The sequence below is a fragment of the Cheilinus undulatus genome, linkage group 10 (assembly GCF_018320785.1).
Source record: "Cheilinus undulatus linkage group 10, ASM1832078v1, whole genome shotgun sequence".
Lineage (NCBI taxonomy): Eukaryota > Metazoa > Chordata > Actinopteri > Labriformes > Labridae > Cheilinus > Cheilinus undulatus.
Window position 1 is genome coordinate 41734707 of NC_054874.1, and position 26490 is coordinate 41761196.

The 26490-nt window shown below is 40.7% G+C and overlaps 1 protein-coding gene across 1 annotated transcript; it reads right to left on the reverse strand.

Moving 5' to 3' along the window:
- On the reverse strand, positions 1 to 26076 carry fgf24 (fibroblast growth factor 24). The gene is made up of 5 exons (XM_041798286.1): positions 25371 to 26076; positions 25151 to 25187; positions 15788 to 15965; positions 7051 to 7157; positions 1 to 3719 (listed from the first exon to the last, which is right to left on the reverse strand). Exons 1-5 carry the CDS (start codon positions 25400 to 25402, stop codon positions 3441 to 3443), a joined length of 633 nt encoding a protein of 210 aa, XP_041654220.1. The 5' UTR covers positions 25403 to 26076; the 3' UTR covers positions 1 to 3440.
- Positions 26077 to 26490: the final 414 nt, after the last annotated feature.

The window sequence follows — 26490 nt, forward strand, 5'->3', positions numbered from 1 at the left end:
AACTCATCACATTTTATTTACAAAGGGAGGCAATAAATATCTTAATAATAGTCATAAAATTATTTTTGCTTACATTTGTTTAAAAAAATCATAAATGTGTCATGTTGTTAGTAGCAGTTCATACAAAAAAACCTGCCATAGGACAGGTGAATACACACTACAGGTGAGGAGGGGGCTGGAGTTTGTCAAGTGAAGAAGAGTGACAGAAGCAAAGACTTTCCCCTGTTAAGGATTCAAACTGAAAATGTTCCCAAAATCCAGGATACGTCGGTCACGTTGGGAGAAGTCTCAATTGTCAAACGTGGATTCAGTTATGAAGTGATCGGTTAGAGCTACAGTAGTCCTGTCCTGTCTGTGGATCTGACAAACAAGATTTTCAAGAAGCATCAGGTAAGATTGGAAAGAGTGAAAATGAAATCACAGTTTAAAGAAATAGAGAAGAAGAGCTCAGTTCAGCTCAGTTTTGACTTAAAGGTTTTTAAGATTACGCCTTGTTTCCACTTTTGTATGTGACTGGGGCTCCTAGATCTGTACAAATATGGATGATGCCTCAATGTCCAAGCAAGGAAGTGCATTCCTTCACCAATGAATTCAAAGTTGATAGAAACTACCTATTGTCATGGGGAAGTGGCTAATTAGGTCCGTTTTTTGCCATTTAGTGATTTGGAAGATGTGTTTTAGGAATTACTGGGACAAAACATGACCAAAACTGCATGGCAACATCTAAATGAATATGTTAGCCCACCAGAAACATTGCATGCTTGGTAAAACACTTAATGAAAACGCTAAGTTGTATTTCTGCACTCTGCCATCCATGTTAGCTACTGTGTATGTCGCTAACATTAGCCATATGCTATCCAACTTTTCAGTTGCACATAAACACATAAATACACACCTATGAAGACAATCTGACAGTAAATACTGTGCAACATGGTCTTTTTTATCATAAAAACCCATATGACAGTCAACATTACCTACTGAATTAAAGGACACAGCCTGTTAGCTAGTTAGCACACTGTCCATTAATGAAATTCCTTCTTAAGCGTGTAGTGCATTTATGAATGCATTGAAACTTGATAGAAAATACCTTTAGGCTAATTTGTTCTGTTCAAGGTCAAGCTCAACAGCATCTCATTTGTGTTTTTCTCTGGACCTTTTACACTTCTAGTGATATGCCAGGAGATTGTTTGGGCCATCCACAGCATGACCAGGGACTTGTGGCAACCCTTCTACCAACCTAGGCCATGCTTACTTCCCACGTCCATCTCTTACTCTGTCCTAAAGATGTGGGCTTTCTTTTTTTCCCCAAACTGATTATTTTCCTAAGGCCTCTGGTAATATGCAAGGACAAACAGGGCACAACCAGGTTGTGTCAATCCTCCTTTAGGTGGGCTCACTCGCCACATCTACACCTTACTTCAGCCTCAGTATTTGGCCAACGTGCCTTAAAGTTCCAACTCTCCTAGCGTATCTGGCTGCAGACCTCTTTAGTGGGGCGTTTTGGACTCATCCCAACTCTACAGTGGGTTGACCTCAATCCAAGCTGGAACCAGAATGATGTATTGAATGACGTATATTTTCTGCTCGCTGTCAGAGGTTATGCTAACTGGCCTTTTTTTTTTTCTTTTACAACAGCAGAATTTTTACTCTGGGGGATAAATTTAGTTTTAACACACCACATCCAAAGGTCAACCCAAAGAGGGTTGGGATTAGGGCACCTAAACCCCCAAGGTTAGGACAAGGGGGATAGAATTAAAAACAACACATCAAGGGTAAAGTTAAGCACAACAAGGGTAAGTTTGTTACTTCCTGCTCCACAGTCAAGGTCGCCTCATTGTAGAAGTCTGCAGCCAGATGCCTCTCTAAATTTCTGTACCGTACCCATACATCGTGGTTAGGATGATCTGACTTTAAATACTGAATAACATGTTCTTTTTATCCCATAAACTCACTTGACCATCATCAGCAACTAACGATGCCTCCTAGTGTTCTCCTAGTGTTCACAGAAGGTAGGGTATGGTTTAAAAATGGGAAGAAACCTAAGAGAAACTACCTTTTGCAATGGGGAGAGGCAAATTTGGTCCATTTTTCACCATTTAATAGTTTTGTACAGGAAGTAGAAAAATGACTGGGACAAAACTGTGACCAATAGGCATGGCAATGTACCATTGAGCGTTAACTTGCCAGAAATGTAGCATGTTGAATTGTCTGTCTTCACTCTAGCATGCATGTAAGCAGGTTTCTTGCTAGCTAGTAATACAGTCTCTCTAAAATCCCGTGGAGAAGTTAGAACTTTGTAACAAACTTGGGGCAATTGCAGCGAGACTCACAGGCACATCAGATGTCAGGGAGATTCCCATTGGATTGAATGGACTTCCAGTTGACTAGCCCCTGTACATATAGTGGAAACCAGGCATTAACTTAAAATACAGTCAGACAAGTGAAGGACAAACAAAAAGAAAAAGGAGTTAGAGGAAGTCTTCATCACCAACCCTAAAATGATATCTATCTCACACTTAAAGAAACGACACAACAAGAGGATGTTAAAAAAAGCGAGTCCAGGCGGAGACGAAAGGGATTAACATCCGTCTTTCAAAAGTGATAAAGTTGGAAGACTTTGTGGAGTTATGAATCACATCAGCTGTTGTGTTTTTGTTTGTTTTTTTTAGTGTTTGAATAAGACTAAAGCCTCGGCTGGTGCCTGACTAGTCAAAGCATGTCGTGTTTTAGCTGAATCACAGGCTGCATGGAAACGTCAAGGAAATCACACACAGCACTCGGAGGGTTCAGCGCATTCCAGGAGTGAAGCTGAGGTTGAGAGACGTACGGAAAGAAAAAAAAACAGAAGACAAGAAAGATGGAAAGAGAGAGAGAGAGATAGAACTGTTAAATATTGCACTCAAAGCTAACACAGTTATCCCGGCAGCACGGTGTCACCTGCAACCGCCGCCACCTCCCCTCTCCGTTTCATCTCCATGGTGTCTGATTCCAGTGGAAAGTATGGGATCCTCGTTGTCAGGAGCAACACAAACAAAAACCGACAGGTATTCCAATAAATCTCTAGTTGGCTGATTTTTATAACATTGCGTCAGCTCCTGCTTCAGCCCCCATTGTCAAAAAGAGAAGTGTGCCTTCAGCGTGCAGTTCAAACGGAGCTGAGGACGACAGCGACAGGAATTCTCTCAGAGGTCCTTTAGTTTATCCAGTATAAATAACATGACAGATTAGCACAATGACATCAACCCAGAGGAATCCCAGAGTTAGGAAATACTCTGTCATCCTGAAATACAAAAATAAAACATCTTTGACTCTTTTTTTGTTCTTTTTGTCCATCTTTCTTTACAGAAGTGAAGTCTTTAAGGTGATTCTTTAAGACAAGAAGCATGAGAACGAGTCCTTTTCCCCTTTAGAGGAAAATTAGTGCTGTCCCATTGGTCCCATCAGTTCCTCTTGGAGTTGGGTTTTAACCGCCGAGCCCTTCGTGTCCGCTTAGTTACTGTGGTGAAACGAAACTCCTCCAGCGGGTCCACCCTGCCCTTGGGCTGGCGCTTCATGAAGTGGACTTCCTGTTGCCTCTGCGTGGTCCTCGAGCCTTTCTTGGGCCGACCCTTCCTGTTGAAGCCGAGGTACCAGCCTTTGTACTTGGCCGACACGAGTGCTGTGTAGTTGTTCTCCAGGAATTCCTCGACAAAGACGCACTCTTGCTTCCTTCCATCAGGCTGTAAGACAAGGGGAAAATGGGACATCAATTAATTATTAACACAGCAGCTTGACCTCTTTTTCAACCAACACTCTGGCTCATTTCCACTGCATTAGTCAGGATCAGGTTAGCGTTTCTGTTTGGTTTGGACAAACCAATCTCTGGTGTAAAATAGTATAAAGTCTGACAATGAATGAAGTACATAATGAAATTTCAATTACTACCCAAAAGTGGTAAAAATGGTATTTCAAGTTTGCAACTTGAAAAAATTTAACAGTCATTTAGCTTGAAAAGATTTTCTGCATGTTGCAAAAGATTTGCAAAGAGTTGGGGTTATAAAAGAACATGTTTGCACTCAAATAAGGCATGCTTTTAAGATAATATGGTAAAATAAGCCATATAGGGCCTGTAAATGGAAGCCTTTACTCTTGAATACTCTAGAAATACATCAGTGTAATGTAAAACTACCTTTTTGTGCATTTTTGCAACCTTATATTGACTGGGGAAAGTAATATTTTTATTCCTTTTTGCATGTTAAAATTTGTGTTATTTCAATATTATATTAAATCACTTCCTTGTCAATCCCATCTTTATAGACCAAGCAAGAGCAGGAGGTGACAATTAGCTAGGCTTAGCATATGAACAAGAAAAACTTATTCTATAGCTTCATACTCAATGGAAAGATAAGTGAGTGGTACTGGTCTTTTCACCTAAATTTCAACAAGAAAGAAATCCTTGGAAAACCTTCAACTATTGTTTACAAGTACTAATATTTAACATTAAATGGAGTCTTTACTTCCAGAATCAAATTGTTGAGGTCTGTAGGTTCTTTGCACATCAAGCACCAGCTGTCCCAATGTGGGCCAGGAAGTGATTCTTGCATGGAGAAATGCTACCAATAGGTAATGTTGTGTGCTGGTTACGACTATGCCAAGTGTTCAAAGTGCAAAAATAAGAACAACATTAACTCTTAAGCTACCTATGTGTCCCAAACATAGTGAAACATTCAAGCAATAAAAAATGACAAAAAAGCCCATGGAAAAAACAGCAGCAGGCAGGAATTTAAAAAGCCTTTGTCAAAAGCCTGGATAATTTGTGTTACTCAACAATCATCTATGGTCTATTTAGACAAAGCAATCCTGTTTGGTTTGGTACAGGACCACACCAGGTACATCCAGGGACCACAGATGAAAATAACCTTCATAGCTAGCTCTGGCTTAACAGTTTTGTTTTGCATGGCCCCTGTCAAATAAACTATTACATGAATAAATACTTTGTTACCATGGTTTAGCACTTTAAATCCTGATCTATCCTGTGTTTCCACAGCTGATGCCTGCCTGGTCTTGCTTGCTGTGATGGGAAATCCATCTTTTTTGATAGATACAGATCATGTAGCTCAGCTCAGTGGAGCTGGTCGTTCAGCTCCCAAGTGGCTCTATATGTGGTACCAGTTTGGCTTTGTAAATGTGGATTCAGTAATGACACAGGATGGAGGAAAGGAAACTGGCATTTCAGCAGGAGCTAGCTAACGTGACTCAATACATGCGTTTAGTAGAACAGGCTTGTTTGTGAACGGCATGTCATTTCTTGATCTTGGTTTATTTGGTTAGTGTATAGTGTATCACTGTTTTGATTAAAAGCATGTTTGTGACAAAATATGTACTTTTTAAAATATTTTAGAGGAGCTCAACTTAGTACAAGACTCCTCCTGTCTCCCTTCATCTTGCTAGACGATGCCAGGAGGCCTGCAGGACTGAATAATTAGTGACATTGATCACCTCCACACTGGGAAAATCGGATACAATGCAGAAAAAAATCACTTTTTGTAAAGTTTAGGGATTGTATTCCATGTGTGTAGAAATTTTCTTATGGTAATTGCAGTGTACAGGTCCATTTAGAGGTGTAAAGCTCTAACTTTCCTCAGTTTCCATTTATTCTCAATGGCTGTACCCCACTACCTGACCCCCAGCGGGCATCATGTGATCACAAACAACCTATAGAACCTCAGAATTTTTCTCAACCAAACAGTGGGGATCAGCATACATCACCAAAAGTGAAACCACAACATCCAACCAAGCAGAGTGTCTCAGTTTTCCTGTTTCCCTTAGAGCCTCTGTGTGCAGTTTCATGTTTCGCCTGGATCCTACACCAGTGTCCCTAACATCATAACCAACCATGGTAAGTTGATGAAACTCACACACGATAAGCATGACTAGTAGTGCTCCAAGTCGAGATAAGAGCAGTTTATGTAGGGTCTTAAGAAATTAGTGACATTTCATTGTGCAAAATTGTCCTTTTTGGATTTTTTTCTTTCCCATCGACAAGAAGGGAACTTCACTGACCTTGATTTGCAACATACCCATTTTTTATTGAAAGATACTGAAGGGAAAAAAGACTCGTGATATCCACGAATAACATTCTAGGGTTTAAATTCTGAATTTCCAAGTATTTTAATGAGTGCCCTTTAAAGGGTTGAGATTGTGCCTTATGTTCTCCAAAAGAAAGTAGTTCCACACTTCACTGCTCACCGTAAGAAGTGTGGATTATCCAGTACAAGAGTACTGTATGTGTAGAAAAACACAGTGCTGCTAAAAAGTTGGAACAAGAAAAATGAAACTATCTGCATGTCAGTGTAGCGATGGGGGGGATTTCTGTGATTTACAGTCCAACTTATTTCAACCATTTAGCAAACTGAAAGCCGAAATCATTTTATCCGATTGCCGAAATAATCCTAAAGGAGGAAGTCAGTGTACATTTGTTAAACAAATGAGGCCCCAGCAACTAAAAGTCCAAAATGCATGTTTCTAACAGATGATCACGATGAGGGAGGGAAAACTTACTGCAGCCCCTCTGACGCTGACAGCATGAGTTATTAAAGCAACAAAATCACACGTGAACCTCCCACCACAGAGTGCGTGTTCCAATATTAACTTCTTTTCCATATCGGAGCGGTCGTCCGCGGAGTCACATGCAGTCATCCCGCGCTCCTGGCCACCTGGTGTGACTAAGTGATATAATTGCAATGGCATTCCTCCTAAGTGACCATTAGTCTCTCAATGCATTGTGGTGATTGCAGTCCGTAATTGACTGATCGAGTGTCAAAGGAGCAGGCTGATTACGTAATGGAAGAAGGGCTGTGAGTTATCAAAGGGGTTTTGTTGGGGTGTACAAAAACAGCAGGAGAAAGCAGACTGGAGGCCGTGCTCGATTCAGCGTGGATTAAGAGCTCCATTTAAAATATTGATTTAGATATCACAAAGCAGCAATTTAATCTCATTAGCTGAAATATTGAACTTTTACTAAAGGAGCAGTCCGTTTAATTATTGCTGGCTGAACAGAAAGATACTCACCCTTCCTACTATTTTGCCCTTGTCGTTCATGCAGATGTAATGTTCGCTCTCTTTTCCCTTTATTCGAATGTGACTCCCAAAGGTTTCCGTCTCGACAACGAGAAGAGCTGAAAGGGGAAAGAAAAAGGGGAATCAGACTCACTCACATAGACATGGTGCCGTAGAAATTTGGACCAAAACTGGTGCATTTTTTCACTTTGAGTAAACAGTGTTCATATTTCCATTCTTCAGTAATAATCTTGATATTTTCTCAAAATCTACAAAATATCTAAGACCTGAAAGAAAAAAATGATTGGATTTTTCCACTAATATAAAGAAACCATGCAACTGAAGTCTGTCAAATCAAAAATATAGTATATAATATGCATTAATGAGTGAAAATCCAGTGGGATCCTGAGCACAGCTACAGTGCATTTTGAGAGTATTTAGACCCCCTTCACTCTTCTTCAGTTTTGTTACATTACAGCCTGATGCTACAGTTGAAAAAAATCATTTCCCCATAATGACTCAGTACCCCATAATGACAAAGTCAAAGCAAAACTTTAGACATTTTTGCAAATGTATTAAAAATAAAAAAATGAAATATCACACACCCTTTGCAAAACATGTGAAATTTAGCTCAGGTTCCCCCCACTTCTCTTGATTTTTGCTGAGATGTTTCTACACCTTGATCGGACTCCACCTGTGATAAAAATAATGTGGGCCTATGTCAAAGTGCACTCTCCTCTGTCCAAAACACACAAAAGCCCACTCCGAGTTGGCAACACACTCGAGATAAAAATCCAAGCCAGCTTTCATGCATTTTGCACTGAGTAGATGTCCACCTAGCCTCTCTGCCATAAAGCCCGGATTGTTGGAGGGCTGCAGTGATGGTTATCCTTCTGGAACTTTGTCCCGTCTCCACACAGGATCTCTGGAACTCAGAGACCACCAGGTTCTTGGTCACCTCTCTTACTAAGAACATTCTCCCCAATTACTTGGTTTGACTGAGTGACCAGCTCTTGGGAGAGTTCTGGCTGTGCCAAATGTCTTCCATTTGAGAATTATGAGGGCCACTGTGCTCTTGGGATCCTTTTTGTTGCCTTCTTCAGATCTGTGCCTTGCAACAATCCTGTCTCAAGGGTCTGCAGGCAGTTCTTTTGGTTTTTGCTCTTATAAGCATTATCAGATGTGAGGCATTCTATAGAGAGGCATGTGCTTTTCCAAATCATGTCCAATCAATGTAATTTACCACAGGTGGACTCCAGTCAAGGTGTACAAACATTTCAGCAAAGATCAAGAGGAACCTGAGCTAAATTTCATGTGTTTTGCAAAGGGTCTGAATATTTCCTGTATGTAAATTTGATATTTCTGTTTTTTCTTTTTTATAAATTTGCAAAAAATTAATACAATTTTGTTTTCTCCTTGTCATGATGAGTAGCTGAGTGTAGATGAATGTGAATTAAGATGATTTTTTTCAGTTGTAGCATCAGGCTGCAACATAAAAAAATTGAAAAAGAGTGAAGGGAGTGTGAATACTCTCTGAATGCACTGTAGCTGTGTTCTGTGTCCCACTGAATTTTCACTCATTAATGCACATTATATCCTATAATGTTGATCTTAGAGATTTCAGTTGCATGGTTCCTTCATATAACAGGAAAAATCCAATAATTTTGTCTTTCAGGTCTTAGATATTTGGCAGATTTTTAAAAATATCAAGGTTATTTCAAAAGGATAGAACTGTGTGGTATTTCATTTTTATTTTTTAAAATACATTTTCAAACATTCTGTTTTCACTTTGTCATGATGGGGTACTGAGTGTAGGTTAATGAGAATATTTTTTTTTGACTGTAGCATCAGGCTACAACATAAAATCTAAAAAGTGAAAGGGTTCCGAGTACTTTTTGAATGCACTGTATATATATAATAATGTGTATGACTTTTTACGCTAAATATTGCAGACAATGCATGTGCAATAATCCTCTGCATATAATACTGAAAAAACAACATGTTTTAAATTGTTTTTAGCACAAAAATTAATGAAGACAGACTAAACTGTTGGTGTCTTCAGTATATATAAAAGATTTACATCAGTATTTGAAGTACATCACTCTATTTATATGCAATTAGACAACAATTCCCCCCTCACTTCAACCTGACACAGCAGTAATCCACTCTCGAGACACATCCCGGCGGCTCTTTTATTCCCCCCTTCCTCCTCCTCATCCCAAATGTTAACCCCTGCTAGGTCACCTTTGTCTCTGCTTGCCCCTCAACCAGCAAAGAGATCTGCCAAACATTTGTGGAGCGGTTATGTGCCCCTCAGGATTAGGTTTCAAGTTCCCTTTAGTCTGTGCTCACTCAATCAAAAAGTTAAGATGATCCATTTGTTTAACACACAGGGCCATTCAGCAGCGCTCAAGGGAGAAGGGGAAGAATAGACGAAGGGGATGGGACAGGCTGGAGGGCAGAAGTAACTCCCCTCCTCCTCCTCCTCCTCCTGCTGCTCCTCTCAACCCTAAAATCCAACCTTGGGAGGAGAATAGGAAGAAGGAAACCTGCTTAAAGGTGTAACTACGGGTAGGTGAAAGCTAGTGCCTCTCTTGTTTTAAGAGGTTTCTTATTAGAGACCACATTCCTAAGTTTTATTTAGCTCCTGAATGGATTAGTCTGCCTCTTTTGGGGTCAAAACATCAACAAAGAATAGTGATTAAAGGGACATTTAGGTTCTGCAAGTCAGATCAGGCGTCATCTGACAGCACTTTGGCTTTCTTACTCTTGACTTGGACACAAATGTTGACCTCAAGTATGAGGCCTCAGCACAAAACATCAGATAAAACAATATTCCCTCACTGTAAGTTACTCCATAGCTTTGTCCAAGCCAAATCTTTCTTTTATCTGTGAATGTTTGAACCTCAAACGGTGCTTAAACAATCTTTGGTGGACTTTTGAGTTTAGGAATGCTACAGCTATTCTTTTGTTGATGGTAAAATTCCAAAAATGGAGCCTTAAAGACAAAAAGATGACATTTTATTTGATTGAAATACCAACCACATGCAAATATATTTGAGGTAGCAAGTGGCTGACAAAAAGTTTTGTGTATACTTGTGTGTTCCGGCTCTCATCAGTCCTTTTACTCTGGGCTCATTTGGTGTCCATGTTTACTTTTTAGAATAATGGAAACTAAATCCTGACAAACTAAAATGAAACTGGTAAGGATGTAAAATTTGATCAGATAAAAAGTTACCATCTGGTTTTCAAAAATACCCAATCAATCCCATGTCTACCAACTCATTATGTCTAGCAACAATACTCAGTACATTTAGATGGTAAGGGTTAAGTCAGGCTCTGTTATAGCCCTTTAACTGAACTACCACAGGGGGAGAGTTGATTTAGGTGGTGAATTTCTCCCTTTCAGCTATGATGAACCTCCTTCTGAGCTTGGCACCAAGTTAGCTAATGGAAACTTGTGGGCAACTGTGGCTCTGAAGGTAGAGTCAGTTGTCTCGCAATCGGAACATTGTGGGTTCGATCCACAGCTACCGCAGTCATGCTGATGTGTCCTTGGGCAAGACACTTAGCCCCAGTTTACTCCTACTGCTTCATCTGTGCTGTGTGTTTGAATGAGATTAGTTAATACTGATGTGGAGTGAATGGCTTCCACGCATGTGCTATATAGTCTAAAGGCCAAACCTGGTTTTATGTTAATGATGAAAACATGAGCAAGCTTTACAGCACTGTACCTTTCATACTACTCTATGCTGTACTTTTGGCACAAGTGCAGTGCACGCTATCCCTTTAGCTTATGGTGATATCCAAAAGAAAAATGACTCAACCTCTGATATGCTACACATATCTGCTTGTTGACTTCCAGGCATTGAAACCGCAGAGCATGTGCAAAAAGATTGCTCAAGTTTCTGTCTGATTGACATGTATACAAGTGAGAGTAAATCGAACTCCAACCACAGTATCAAGGTGTTTTAGTCTCTCTTTATATTTTGCATTAACAATACTCTTTGTGTATTTAGATACCAAGTGACTGCACTTTACTACATACATCAATGCAATGCATTAGCAATACATCTTCAGTGATGGCCTGCTACTCGAACTCACTTGCCCACCTCTTATGCATAATAGCCCACATCATATCTGTGACTCTCTTATCATGGCTTGGTATCCCAGCAAGCTGTGTGCAGTGAGGCAGCTAGTGATAAGAAAATATATGGGGTTGAAATAGCTACAAGCTAGCCCTCAGTGGCTAGCGGGGCCTCTTGTACAGCTTTTCCCACTCATGTTGTCATAGGTGTGCTTATAAAGACTTATTCCAGGCTTGTTTTGTGAAGATAGGAGATGACGTTAGATGGGGAGAAGGCTTTCTTTTTCCTGATTGTTATTTAAACGATCTTAAAAAGGCAAAATGGTAGCAAATGAAGGGAAGTTTGGTAATGAAAGATCAACTCTTATTCCTGAGCCAAGTTAAATAGTGCAGGTCTCTCAAAAGAGACACATTCCCATCACTGTGAGTGAGGCAGGGCAGACTGAAATTAAGCCATGTTTTTGGTTACTTGCAGAATACTGCAGCTCAGTTGTAAGGACTGTCTTATATGCATTGCAGTACCGTTGCAACCCATCCAACTTGGATGAAGGCATCTCAGACCACCTCCATGTGCTATCTGAGCTATCAAATATCAGACCCGTCAGTATGCATGGAGGTGCATCCACAAAAAGCATTAAGGATTAGCACTTGGCATCCCAATGCCCAAAATGGGGATAAATTTCTTTCATCAGTGATATAAACTATATCTTATTCATGTGATATCATATTATATACCTGAACAATAACTTGTTCCATCTCATTTGGCCATCTCATTTGGCCTAATGTATATACATGCAGATAAAAGTCCGGATCACTACAATAAATCAACCTTTTCTAATAGCAGGTAAATACACTGAAAGCTTTTTCTCTTGATGCATTGCATGTAAAAGGGCTGCAATATATGTTCACCAGTAAAAATGGTGAAAATCTTGCAGCATTTATCAGTTTAAAAGCTTTGCAGTGAGCCAGAATTTGGTTTGAGAAGAAATAATGCTTCATTGCAGTGGATTCTTGGGAAAAAGAGATTATTCTAGTCCCTTTAAAATGAAAAATATGCTTTGCAATTACATTATGCAATTAATTTGATTCTGTAATACCCAAGAAAAAGAAGAATGCCCATACTTTGCATCATAAAGCTCTACATTGAAGCTCTGTATTTCTTCTGTGGTGGTTCATATCCTTCCACCATGAAGCTGCAGTGACTGTGAGTGGATTACAGCAAAGAAAATATCTTCCTGATTATTATTAGTGAGTGCAAAGGAGTTCACAGGTGCCAGGTACTGCAGCTGGATGGGGAGGAGGAGGAGGTAGACGGGGAGGGGGAGGGGCAGAGGGTGGAATTGGCAAGGCCTCATGGGAAAAATTGGATCTGCTTCCACTCAAGCTCTAACAAGCAGTGAGGAAACTTCGCCTCGGCGCATCTGTGACTGAACACACTCACTCAGAGGCATTCAAGACCAGCAATTTTCAAGTCGTGAGTCAGCTGTTATGAGCAAAATATCTGCAGGAGAGCACAACACAAGTCCCGCTGCCTTATGTTGTGCCACTGCATCAAAGTCGGCTTCGCTGACCATCAATTTAACCATCTGCAAGGGTTGTTTTGATTCCAAATGGTGAACAAGTCCATACAGAAAGCAAAAACAATACACGTGATGTTGATAGAAGCATGGACTCACAGGAAATGTTAAAATCAAGAAACAGATACTAAAACTGCAACCTTAATGCAGAGTATTTTTTATCTGAAAACTGGCAGGACTGATTCTGATCAAGTTCTTGCTTAGTGCAATGTTAAATGTCACAATTATACCAAGTTGCATGGTGACAAAATTCATTGTGATAACTTTGGGTGACTCCAAATGGCACTTCCTAAAGTCAGCCCTTTTCCTTGGGTAAAACAGTAAGGGGTCACAGTATGAAAAGCCAACTTTGGCCAAGTTTTGCACAAATATTCTGGTGTCAGGAGTGTCTATCAAACAAAAGAATGTGAAAAAAATCCTCCTAGTCCTTTCTTCTGGTCTGTGTAAGTCTGAAAACACAAAATCCTACAGTCCATTCGGAGTCTCCTCTTCTTGTGAGGTCATGATAATAATTCTCGCCCCTTTACATGGTACTTCTGCCCATGACTTTTGAGCTAAACTTTTGCAAAGGCCCAATATTGTTTGTCTCACAAATGCAGGAGCCTACAGTGATGTTGACTGAGAGAGCTCAACACAGAATCTTGTCTGTTGTTGGCTAAAATGTGTCTTTACATCATACGCTAGCCTCTGACATCCAAGGGGTGAAGTTCTAATGGAAACATCCCATTCACAGTTGGGGAGACTTTATTTTATGTGTGCCAACCATTTTACTCCCATAGTTGGGCAGCACAATCCAGGACTGCCTGCCAAACTCATCCGCAGACCAGTCCCAACTTTCTGTATCAAATCTCCTGAACAGGGAGGTTTCAGTGTTTTCAATTGCCAGTTTGATTCGCGTTTCTTTAAAAGTTAAACACTGGCTAATGACATAAGCAGCATTAGCAGCTAGCCGGCATATAAAGTTGTTGCATTAATGTGGTCGGGTTATTGATCTTAGCTCTTGGTCTGCATAGCTGCAAAATTCCGGACGGCATTTCTCAGTTCAGTTGACTTCTGTGTTAAAAGTGGTGTATATATTTTAAAAGAAGATCACTGAAAGCTTCCGCCTAGTTAAAAGTTTAGATAAAACACCATGCAGATAAAAGTAAGCCAATAAAATGTGACTTACAAACAAGATAGAAATGTCAATTACTGACAGACTCTTGCCTCAATACACGCTAACTCATTCCAACTCATGCACAGGGCTTGCAGGATCCAGACAACAGAAGGCTCGCCTGTTTTTTATAGGAGCTGCACATCTCTCTGCCAAAATAGACAAGGTATGATATATAGAGGGTCAAGTTCTCTTTATTTTAGCTGTCCCCATGTGTGGAACATCTTTGCTTGTGTTTCATGTTGATCTCGATGAAAGCCACGGGCTGAAAAACGCCGGTCTAATGGAACTGTTCTCTAAACTTCTACTATTGGCGACGCTTTCTGTTCCCACAATGGTAGAATACATCACAGGAAAAATACACATAGTGCAATTACACTCCTGGTTCGTACATTTCAAAGTAAAAGCCCAGGTTTGCATTTTTGTGGGAGTCACCTCAGTGGTACCGAATGCTTTATTCTGAACTCTTCCTAGCTTGAAAGGCTATACGGTGAGTCAAGTCACTTGTAGGGAGATTTAGTAAGGTAAAACTTACGAAGAAAGACAGGGCTGTGACAGCAGGAAGATGAACTGGAGGCACACAGCAAACACGCACCAGTCTGAAAAGGGTTTATCAAGTTTTGATAGCTCTATAGAGGCAAACAGCCACGTTTCCCAGGGGCATGTTGAAAAGTTTCCATGGAAACGACAATAGAGTTGGCCCTTCCCACAGAAGAGAGGGGTGGGCTGAAGAGGAGCTAATCTGCATTTAAAGAGACACACACACTGAAACCATAACCTTGCAAAGCAGATGGATTTGCCTGTTTCCATGTTTCTCACTGGCGAATCATCTTGCAAAGCTCCTGTCTAAACAGTTTGGGGCAGTTAGAAAGTGACATGCCCAATCAGTGTTGAGGGGCAGTACCTCGGGCGCGACAGAGTGGTGACGTAAGCAAGCAGCAACAAGAGGCCGGTGCCATTATGTCAGGAGAGATTAGCGTGGATGCTGCTAAAGCGTCAGTTTTATCAAAACTTGACATTTCTCCGTTAAAAGAACAACAAAGAGCAGCAGTGAGTTGTTTTCTTTTCAAAAACAACAAAAGTCGTGCACTGACATGTCTACAGTCGCCATGGTTTGCGTTATGCAGTTCTCTGTGGAGTTCACTCCTCAGTAGGGGCGCGCCTCGGTACCGGCTACATCATGTATTTTGTTGCTCTGATTTGCCCGTAAAGACGTGACAGACAGAACGTTCATCCAATCACCCTCTAATTTTTTTCAAAGGCTCTGCCCTTTCCCAAACGCTGTCTATGGAAGGTTAACCAGATGAATGTGTGAAACAAATCCATCTGGCGTGTCAGGTTACCAAAACCAACAGTTCCGAAAAAGGGCTGGTTTATACAGGGTCAAAAACCTCCACTAGTGCTTGACTCACATTATATGTTGATCAAAGCATGGCATTATCATTTCATTCAGACCACAGGGATCTGTGTTAAAAGGCGGAAAGACCATTTTTGATGAGCTTCATCAACCCAGAGGTGATGCTTTTTCCACAATGTTCATACTTTCAATTAAACACAGATAGTTAAGGTTATTTCGTAGAACAGCCGGCCAGATATCCTTTCTTAGAAAGATTTACACTGTTGTCCTCCAGTCCATCTAAAAATAGACTTGCTCTGCATACCCAAATTCTGCAGTAAACATTCATTGCCAGGTCAGCAATTTCATAATCTCTCCTTCCATCACAACCAGTAGTTGGTGGGATAAAAAAGTCACCATCAACTGTGCTAAAGCCAAACACAGAGCATCGAAAACCACCTCCAAACAACAGTAGTAAACAGTAACGTTGGCAGGAGTAGTGAGACAAAAACTCAAAGTTGTTGGATCTTTCTGGTAGGTTTGTGATCATTTCTAGGTAAAGTGTAAAGGTGAGATGCACAGGAGATTTCCCATACCATACTTGCCCCCATCATCTCCGTTGGCGTTGATTTTCTTTCCCAAGATCTGGACATGTTTCCCTGTGGTTCTGCTGTAGAGCTGATAGATCCGGACCTGCTTCCGGCTCAGGTCATCCGGGTTCCTTGTGTGGTTCTCGATGTAAATCCTAAAATCAGCGGAGCTCTGCTGGGACTCCTGTGCAGAGATGTAAGACAGAAAAGAAGAGGGAGAGAGACAGAAGGTGAAGAAACAGAGAGAGAAAAGACAGACGGTGAGAGATCGTCACAGCACAGGTGTTGATAGTAATTTCTGCTGTTGCTTTTATGGGCACTGTGTCAAAAAAAAAAAAACATGCTTCAGGGGCAAAGAACTGAACCTAGAAATTGCAGTTGTGGCATTTTAATGTTTCTCTTCCCTTTCAACTGGCACATTTTATATGCATTGCATTTACAAGGTGATAACTATGCTACAAGACGTGTTAATGAAGTCATCGTTTGAGTAAAATTCTAACAGAACAAGTGCAAAGTGAATAGTGCAATCTTAAGTTGCTGCCTATTGAGACAGCAGTTTACAATGTGCCCTGGGCGATATTGAGAAACCTGTACTCCATTTCCACAAGCAAGCGAGCCACTAGCAATTATACACCTGAAGCATCCAGACCTGTTGCACTATCATCAAACAAATATCTGCCTGCAGGCAAAGCCAGGTCCATAAATTAGGAAACCCAGCAGGCAGAAGACAAGACTGAAAGATGGCAAGAGGCACCTCCAACCACAAAAATACTCATGTGGGATCAAATTGTCCATATCCACCTTTCAGAATTCATTTGCCTGCTGTTTACGAGTCACCTTAGACATGACATAAAAAAAAAAGGAAATCACTGACACTCGGCAGCATGTCAGAGAAGTGTCCATGTCAGGCCTATATGTTGAAGAGCATAGGGAAACGTATACTTTCAGAAGCCCTGGAATCTCAGTCCACGCCAAGATCCCATTTCCCCAGCTGTATGGTGTGGTAATTGCACAGTAATGTCTTTTTATGTGGCTGTTCTCAGGTGGCTAATTATATACACATTACATACCCTGAGTACTTGTTATTCTACCTTCAGTAAATTAATGGCATGTAGCAAAACATGATGGGAAATTGTGGCCTCAGAAGAACAAATTCTTAAACTCAAGAGTGGAAAAATAAATCTGCAAATGTGAGTGCAAATTTTAGTGGAGGCTCCAAACGCCTCGTATGAACCAGATGTCTTACAACTTGAGCCCCAATCCACAAAGACTATTCCTCTAGGCTGGACTCTAAATGTCCCACATAAACTGCCGTGAGGGTATCTTGTTACAAAGTAACGTCGTACTGTAGTAAGATAAGATTTTTGTGCAATGCAGTAAGATAATATCTGTAGCTACATACTGTTTTTAATCAAATATTTGTCTTGTTACTTGAATTACTCTCAGTTGCTTTAAGTTGCTCAACTATCCGTGTAACTGGATGGCAGAAAAACAAACATCTGTTTTCATATGTAGATCACTACATCATCTGCAAAGTAGTGTAACGAGAGATCATATTTATCATAAATAGACCCCAGGAGTAATATATGCAACAAAAATGGGGTGGAGCCCAAAACAGAACCCTGTGGAACACCATTTACAAGACCATCTGACTAACAGACACAGTCCACCATGTGGACAGAGAGGCTTCGATCTGACCTGTAGGACAGCCCACAGGGGAGGAAAAAAATCAAATTACACAGTTGTTCAAATCAAGATGTCTTTGGAAGTTTGGGATTAAAAACTACATTTAATATGTTTGGCAAAAGCTGCAAAACAACAATAATATGTTGATAAATGTAAACTGTGCCCAGGCCAGAAACAGCATCCCTCACTCTTAACTCCATATCAAGTGTTTTCAAGCACCTGCAATGACAACATGCATACAGAAACCTAAGGCTTTGCTGCAATAGCTTAAGATCCCAAGCCCTGAATGAGGCTCTGGATAAGAGCATGAAACCCACACCAACCAAGCAGCTGAGACTTGATTTTCAACATCAGGTACTGACAAGATGGAGATAAATAGACTTGATGTAGTCTTTACTTCAACCATCCATTTTCTACAGCGCTTACCCCACTGGGGTCATTGGAGGCTGGAGCCTATCCCAGCTGTCATTGGGTGAGAGGCGGGGTACACCATAGACTGGTTGCCAGTCAATTGCAGGGCTGACATATAGAGACAGACAACTAGGCACACTCACACTCACACCTATGGCCAATTTTAGAGTCACCAGTTAACCTAACAAGCATGTCTTTGTTGGTGGGAGGAAGCCAGAGTACCCGGAGAGAACCCACATATATACGGGGAGAACATGTAAACTCCAAGTGACGGGAAACGACCCAGGAACCTTCTGTCTGTGAGGCAACAGCGCTAACCCCAGCGCTGCCGTGCAGCCGTCACTTCAACCAAAGAACATAAAAGAGAGATCTTTTGCATGTCCTTATGGGAATGAGAATTCATGCTGCTTTGGGCATGTGTAAAGTTGAACTCACACAGTTCAGTGACACTTCATCTCAGGTAATGTTGATGGAAGCATAAGGTAACTAGCAATGGAACTATTTTCTTTCAACAGAAAGTTCTTAATTTAAATAAACTGGATTGCATTTTTAGTCACAACTCCAACACTGGAGATAAGAAACTGTTAGGGCTGTCAGAATTAAAACATTGCATGCATAATATTTAAAACTCCAAATGTAACAGAAAGGACATTCATCAAGATTCACTATTGAAATCCCAAGATTAACGATCATCAAAATTTTCAGTCATTTGACAGTCCTAGTGACAATCTGATCTCCTAAAAGCCGGACCAATGGTGAGTTTCTTTTACCATCATCATTTCTCTGCCTGCTTGGGTGAGCTTTTGACAAAGGCATCTGGTTGGCTCATATGACATATTTAGTCTAAAAATGCATCCCTTGGAGAATCAACTCCCTTAACTGGGACACAGCTTCTGTATCCTGACATTTAGGAAACACGCCCATAATGTGACTTTTGGCGCGGAGCAGTGTGAAAAAATGAGAGACTGGACATCAGATTGTGTTCCCTACTGATGCAACAAACTCGTAGTTTTAAGTTTGTTGTTGAGGCAACAAAACTTTCAATTCTGAAGATTTTGCTACGAGCATAAAAGGATTTGACTGGGTTAAAGGATTTGATCACGAGTATTTCTAGAAAATTAGTTTATGACAGAAAGTCATTTCCTTTGTCACAAGAGACAGGTATTAAAATCAATAGTGGTTTACCTGGCTTCTTAACTTAAACAGTAGTTTCTGATTGTATCAAACATGCAACACATTTTCAGTGCATTCAAAATGTTCCCTACTTTGGTACTTTCTGATACCATTTGTTAAAAAATATACAAAATATGCATAATTTCAATGATCCATAGCGGCCAAAAGTATCAAAGCTTTTAAAAAAAGACAGATCTTCAATCATATTTTCTGCAAAAATTGCCAGCTGGCTCCTCAACATGTTGGCTAAATTTCAGAAGAAATCTAGAACTGTTCTGGTACTAAACAAACATCATTGATGCATAGTGCTATTTCTTTATTTTTTTCATTTTTTAATATTTATTTTGGGTCTTTTTGTCTTCATTTGATAGGAGATTGGATTGAGTGGGAAATCAGGAGAGAGCTGGGTATAACGGTGGAAAAAGAGCCACAGGTGAGACATGGATACTGTATATGAGGTCCCAACTAACCAACAGGTCAACTATATTTCTACGATTTAAACAGCATGATGGAGTTTGCCTGCAATTTTGATAACTGAAAACAATAAATTTCCCAAGATTGAGTGCCTCAGACCTTAATTCCTGTTGCTGTGCGATTCTAATTGATATCATTGTGTTTTTCCTAGCATTATATTCTGATATTGACAACCTTACACCACTTTCATGTAGCACCTGCACAGAAATGATTTTAACATTGCAGATCCATACATTCCATTTCTTTCTGCAAACACAACCATGACCTTTACAACCATCACACAACCTGTAACTGCTGTGTGAGGAGACACATTAACCATCATGTCAGTGATTTACCCAATTACATTTATATGGACATATGTATTATTTCAACCAATTTTTTTTATCTGTTATCAGTTTTATATCTCTGTGACCCTCACCTAAGCTTTTTATGAAAACATGCAGACACAAAAATGTAAGTTGTATGGTCTACACCAAGGGTGTCCAAACTTTTTTCCACTGAGGGCCACACACTGAAATATATAATAATTGTGGGGCCACTTTCATATCCCGCACCTTGAGGATACTAAAGTTATAAACCAGTCTAATGTAGATTAAGATATTCTTAGTGATTGAGTGTGCTCATCTGGCTAGTTAGTGGTTAACAAGGCAAAACACCAATCAATTTAAGGATTTTGGGGAGAGCAGTCAGATTTCAGGGGGACCTGGTTGACCCTGACTACCACTGGCTACGCACCTGGAACACTATTGGTGCCGCTATTTGGTGGGGTCATTAATTAGGGCATTATAAATCAAGATGATGTTATTACTTTGGTTGCCAGTATGTTCACCATTTACAGTGTCGACTTAGTGTAGTCAAGAAATTAATAAAAACATGAATAAATTCTCAGTCAAAATGTTTGTTTACAGAATTAGCATGGTAGCAATACCCTGTGCTGAAACTAGGAAGCTTCATTTTCTCATGTGGGCCATATTTCAATTTAATTAAAATTTGCTGCAGGCCAATCAAAAATGGACCGCGGGCCGCACTTGGCCATAGTTTGGACACCCCTTGTCTACATTTTTGAAAGCCAAGGAGCTTCAGCAATGATGGGGCTTTTTAGAGCATTTACATTTGAAGCTCTAAACATTTGGTTGATCTATACAGAAATTTGAGAAGTTATTGGTTTAAGAGCTGAGCTCTTAGCATGAGCAGAAGTAGCCACAAAGTCTGAACAAAGAGAAAACATTCCACGTAGGACTAATATTCAAACAAGAAGTCATAATCACAGTTTTTGACTGGACGTGATCTCTGCTCTTCCCAAGTAAAGCACTGCTGATGATTCTGTTTAATCAGCCTTCATTTTACTTTGATTGTGTAAATATTGCTAATATGTTCTCATGAGATTCTACAGGGATTGGTACTTTGCGTGGCATGAGCGCCCTCTACTGTCTCTGCTGAGAACCTGCAGAATTGCACGCTGAACCCTGTGTCTTGTCGTCAGTCTGCTACAGTGGGTACGGAAAGTATTCAGACCCCCTTAAATTTTTCACTCTTTGTTAATTTGCAGCCATTTGCTAAAATCATTTCAGTTGATTTTTTTTTCCTCATTATTGTACATACAGCAGCCCATTTTGGCAGAAATACACAGAATTGTAGACATTTTTGCAAATTTATTAAAGAACAAAAACTGAAATATCATATGGTCACAAGTTTTCAGACCCTTTGCTCAGTATTGAGTAGAAGCCTTTTGAGCTAATACGGCCATGAGTCTTCTTTGGAATGATGCAACAAGTTTTTCACACCTGGATTTTGGGATCCTCTGCCATTCCTCCTTGCAGATCCCCTCCAGTTCTGTCAGGTTGGATGGTGAACGCTGATGGACAGCCATTTTCAGGTCTCTCCAGAGATGCTCAATTGGGTTTAAGTCAGGGCTCTGGCTGGGCCATTCAAGAACAGTCACAGAGTTTTTCCTAAACCACTCCTTGTTATTCTAGCTGTGTGCTTAGGGTCATTGTCCTGTTGGAAGGTGAACCTTCGGCCCAGTCTGAGGTCCTGAGCATTCTGGATATCTCTGTACTTAGCCACATTCATCTTTTCTTCAATTGCAACCAGTCGTCCTGTCCCTGCAGCTGAAAAACACCCCCACAGCATGATGCTGCCACCACCATGATTCACTGTTGGGCCTGTGTTGGGCAGGTGATGAGAAGTGCCTGGTTTTCTCCACACATACCGTTTAGAATTAAGGCCAAAAAGTTCAATTTTGGTCTCATCAGACTAGAGAATCTTAATTCTCATAGTCTGGGAGTCCTTCATGTGTTTTATGGCAAACTCTGTGCAGGTTTTCATGTGTCTTGCACTGAGGAGACGCTTCCGTCGAGCCACTCTGCCAAAAAGCTCCAACTGGTGGAGGGCTGCAGTGATGTTTGACTTTCTAGAACTTTCTCCCATCTCCACACTGCATCTCTGGAGCTCAGCCACAGCGATCTTTGGGTTCTTCTTTACCTCTTTCACCAAGGCTCTTCTCCCCCGATTGCTCAGTTTGGCAAGACGGCCAGCTCTAGGAAGAGTTCTGGTCGTCCCAAACTTCTTCCATTTAAGGATTATGAAGGCCACTGTGCTCTTAGGAACCTTAAGTGCAGCAGAAATTCTTTTGTAACCTTGGCCAGATCTGTGCTTTGCCACAATTCTGTCTCTGAGCTCTTCTGGCAGTGTCTTTGACCTCATAATTCTCATTTGCTCTGTGAGCTGTAAGGTCTTATATAGACAGGTGTGTACCTTTCCTAATCAAGTCCAATCAATTTAATTACACACAGCTGGACTCCAATAAAGGTGTAGAACCATCTCAAGGATAATCAGAAGAAATGGACAGCACCTGAGTTAAATGTACGAGTGTCACAGCAGAGGGTCTGAATACTTATGGCCATGTGATATTTCAGTTTTTCTTTTTTAATGATTTGATTAATGATGTTTTAGTGATAAATTACAAAATCAATATAAAAGACTTCTGTGATGATATTGATGCTTTATTGAGTGATGTAGGCTCATACGTAGTTATGCATTGCTTGAGGCTGTTCCTATGTGTAAGCATTTTTGGTGCTCATTATGACCACAGCGGCTGTGAGAGTCCAGCAATGCTTCTGCTGTCATCAGAATACATGCCATGCTGGTGCCAAGAGTAAAGTTTCTGCAGATTCATCACTCACCACAAGAGAGAGTTCACCAGCACTAATATAAAGTTTGGAACTAAAAATGTTACTCAGGTCAGAAGCTGGGATTCCAGTGAAATCATACTAATTAGGAGATTTAAAAATCATATAAAAAACAGCTGTTGCAGCACAATGATCATATTAAGAAAGTTTTGCAACAGTTCCAAAGTTAGACGTCATTTGTTGTCCGCTCTCTCCCCTCTCTCTCTCTCTCTCACAGTGAACCTCCACGTTCACAAGCATGAAGAAAAAAATGAACACACAACAAACCATAGCCTCACCGGTCTGCTAGGGGATCCATCCCAAATCTCCTCATCTCTAAACAAACATAAAGGTGTGTTTGGTAGACAGTTGCATTTTGCGTCAAGGGAAAGGCAAGCCTAAGCACATGGCTGAGGTGAAGACCAGCGACAACACTGTTTTATCACGCTGTCTCCATTCTTCAAAGACACAGCATGAAAACGGATATGGTTGAAACTTCAAAAGTCTGGCACTCGTCTTTACCCAGGAAGCTTAGTTGTCGCATCCATCTAAGATACACCTTGCTATCTGCTCTGCACACACACCCATGAGGTCACACGCACAAATGGGGAACAACACACCCCTGAATGATGGCGGTGCATTCAGTTTTCTTGCAACTGTGGTACGACTCCTCATGAAATCACAGCTAGAGCATGACATGTAAGAGCTGCTATAGCAGCGCTAAGGTGCAGAGAGGGTCAACGGCATGGGAAGGCAATGTGAAAGGGTGATGTTATTGGTTTGATTTTTTTTGTTTGAGCATCAGCTGCATGTCCCTAATGAATTTCCTTTGTCTCAGCTTCTATTAAAACATGCCAATCAAAGAACAGAAATATTTGATCAGTGCACCTTAAACATGAGTCAGGCCACATTTTGCATGAACTACATTCTGTCTTACATGTGAGGAGAGCTCAGTCGACACTAAAGCTCTGTTTGTGCCAGCTCTGTCGTAATAATCAGAGCTCATATGCTTACATAACAAAGCAATTTAGCTTTTATGTCCATATTTTATATCAAATTATTTTTTAAGTATTGAATCTTAGAATTTTGTTCACTATAATTTGTGTCTTACAGCTAAAGGACAAGGTGATCCTTGCAGCACTCCAGGAAAACTCACATTTTGCAGCCCACAGTGTGTACTTTTTCACATCAAACTAACAATTTCCCTCCTGCAGGGTTCTATTCCTCCAAAAAAAAAAAGGTGAAACGTCACCCCTCCTCTCTCACACAAATAAAACATTTTAACCTCCTGTATTAAAATTATAATTACATCAAAGCATCAGTGTGGATGCCATGGTGGAAGAATATGCATCACTTCTTTTTATTAACCTGGTTTTAAAATTCGAGCTCATAACACAAATTAATACCGATCAAACACGTCATGGCACTAAATTGATCAGATAGCTTTATGAGAGCGAGAGCGCGTGCATGCATCTTCTCTGAATCAAAGCGGCGCAATTAGGTGAGTGAATGCCTGCAAATGATTACTGTTCAAAGTGAGACGCAACTAATAAAAAGTGAGGCAACAAGCGCCAAACGAGCCCAGCTGTTCAAAAACAACTTTTAACCCCAGGGATCAAAATATTTATTACACGATCCTGTTGTTAAAAACGGAAACTGCTACTTGAACTACAAAATAAAAGAAGCAGGTTTTTGGATGAATTAATGGCACTGATTGGCGATTTAGGGGAATATTCGGTCAAAGGAATGCAGAACATTTCAGACTTTGTTTTTATTTTTATGCATCTTCAGCTTGTTATTTTTTAATTCGATTATTATTCATGCAATTTATCGCAGTGATGCAGTTAAAAGTGCGCGTTGGTGCCATAGGGATGCAAATTTGGCTCATTTTAATGCGTTTTTTGCACTTTTTTTCTTTGCAAAATAGGTAAAAACTCGCCCAATAATGTTGTCTTCATGCAACACCTTGGTTTAAAAATGTTATTAAAAATACAATAAATAATGAGTCAAACATTAAATATTCTGTCGTGGACTGAAATGTATTACTAAAGACATTAAACGTGAACATTGTGATCAAAATGCATCTCACCATACTGATTCACACACTTTGGACCCACTTATGGAAGAGTGTAGGCTTCATCACTTGTGCCTCTAAGGAATAAAATCTGGGTTTTTCATTAAATGTGTTGCATTTCATATCCATTCTCCTCCTCTGCTTAATTAAGCGTTTATTTGTGCGCAACAAGTGCGCCTTTTTTCCAGGCCTGTTTTTTCAACATCAAGTCCCCTAAAAGAATTGATTTCTTTACATAACAAGTCTACTTGCCCTTAACTTAGCTGACAAACCATGACAACAATCTCCACATATCATCAGCATTACATGTAAAAGGAGCGCAGCGACATGGAAGCTCATACGCACAAGAAAAAAAGGAAATGAAGTCGGGAGTAAACTTACCTGTAGCTGGAAATAGAGGACCAGAAAATGTAAACACCTACGTGGAGAGAGAGAGGGAGAGAGAAGAGAGGAGGGGAGTGAATCACACAGGCAATTACATGAAGAATAAACGCAGCCTACCTGGATAAAAGCAATGCGTAAATATGAAGCGTTTGGCGACTTCTATTGGTAAGAATGTACGAGTTTATGTGCAAAAAGCAAACGGAGAGGGAAGACTTACACGTATATGAACCTCGAAGGCAGCAGAGACATCTTGACTCTCAGACCTGAAATACACCTGCTTCCACAGACTTCGAGCCCCAGGAAAGATTGGCGAAATCGCCCCCCTCTGTCTCGCTTTCGCTCCCCTTGCGCGTCCTTTACGCGCACAACAACGGGGGTAAATGAGAGATTGAATCCCAGTGTAAGGATAGATCACTGGACAGCAGCAGCAGCAGAGTCACGGGGTGCAACATTAGGTGCTTCCTTGTTGGGGGGAATTATCCAGAAGTGTGTTATTTTCTCAGCTCAGTCTCCTCCGCTCCCCGAAATCCAACAGCGTCTCCGGATATCGGTGCCAAAGCGAGGAGAGGGTTCAGAAGTCTCCGAAAACCCTCGCGTAAAATTATTATCCTCCGAGTTTTACGCACTTACGAACAAGTTTCCCCTCAATCCCAATCCTGCTGCTCCTGAGATCACAGGCTGCTCAGCTCCGTGCGTACCTGCGGGGGATTTCTACACCTTGCATCGGTCATTTTCATTCTCTCAAGTGCTTGAAGAGGGAAAAAAACTGTGGATAACAAAACGCCTCTCCACGAGAAAAAGTCGCTAAAACCTGGCAAACAAACTTATCCACGCATTTAAAAAGTTATGTTTTAGAGTGAAAATCGCAGCAGCAGCGGATCCCTGGAGAGGTTTGGGGGCTGATGATGGCGCAGCAGTGCCTGTCAGTGGTGTTTGTGCGTCTGCGGCTTTAGATTTGGGCACAGAGAGGCTTTTTTGTTGTTGGTGGGTGGAAACATGTCAGCGGTTTGCACCTGATAGGGTAATCTTAGAGAGACCATCAGCTAGGAGAGGGTTTTTTCCTCTCGGTGGGCAAAGCAATGCGCAAAAGTGGAACAAGAGCACGGAGATGAAGTGTTTTGGTTTGTTTTGGGGGGTTTAAATACGATAACGGGGGTTTAATTGCTTTTTTTCTCCAAAACATCCTGGTGTAAAGGGATGCTTTACTGGAGAACCGTGGTTTTATTTTACTAATTTAAGCTTAAATTTCTCTTGATTATCACGTTAAACTTCTTTTGTTCTTATTTCAACGCTGATTTGAAGTGTGATCATTATTATAGTGAGACGGACCTCGACAG

What these genes read in the sequence shown, in the direction of transcription:
- fgf24 (XM_041798286.1), bottom strand. Translation starts at nt 25,402, where the DNA reads ATGTCTCTGCTGCCTTCGAGGTTCATATACGT. An exon ending in CCTTCGAGGTTCATATACGT is followed by an intron (nt 25,188 to 25,370) that starts GTAAGTCTTCCC and finishes CTCTCCACGTAG; the next exon opens with GTGTTTACATTTTCTGGTCC. An exon ending in TCCTCTATTTCCAGCTACAG is followed by an intron (nt 15,966 to 25,150) that starts GTAAGTTTACTC and finishes ATCTCTGCACAG; the next exon opens with GAGTCCCAGCAGAGCTCCGC.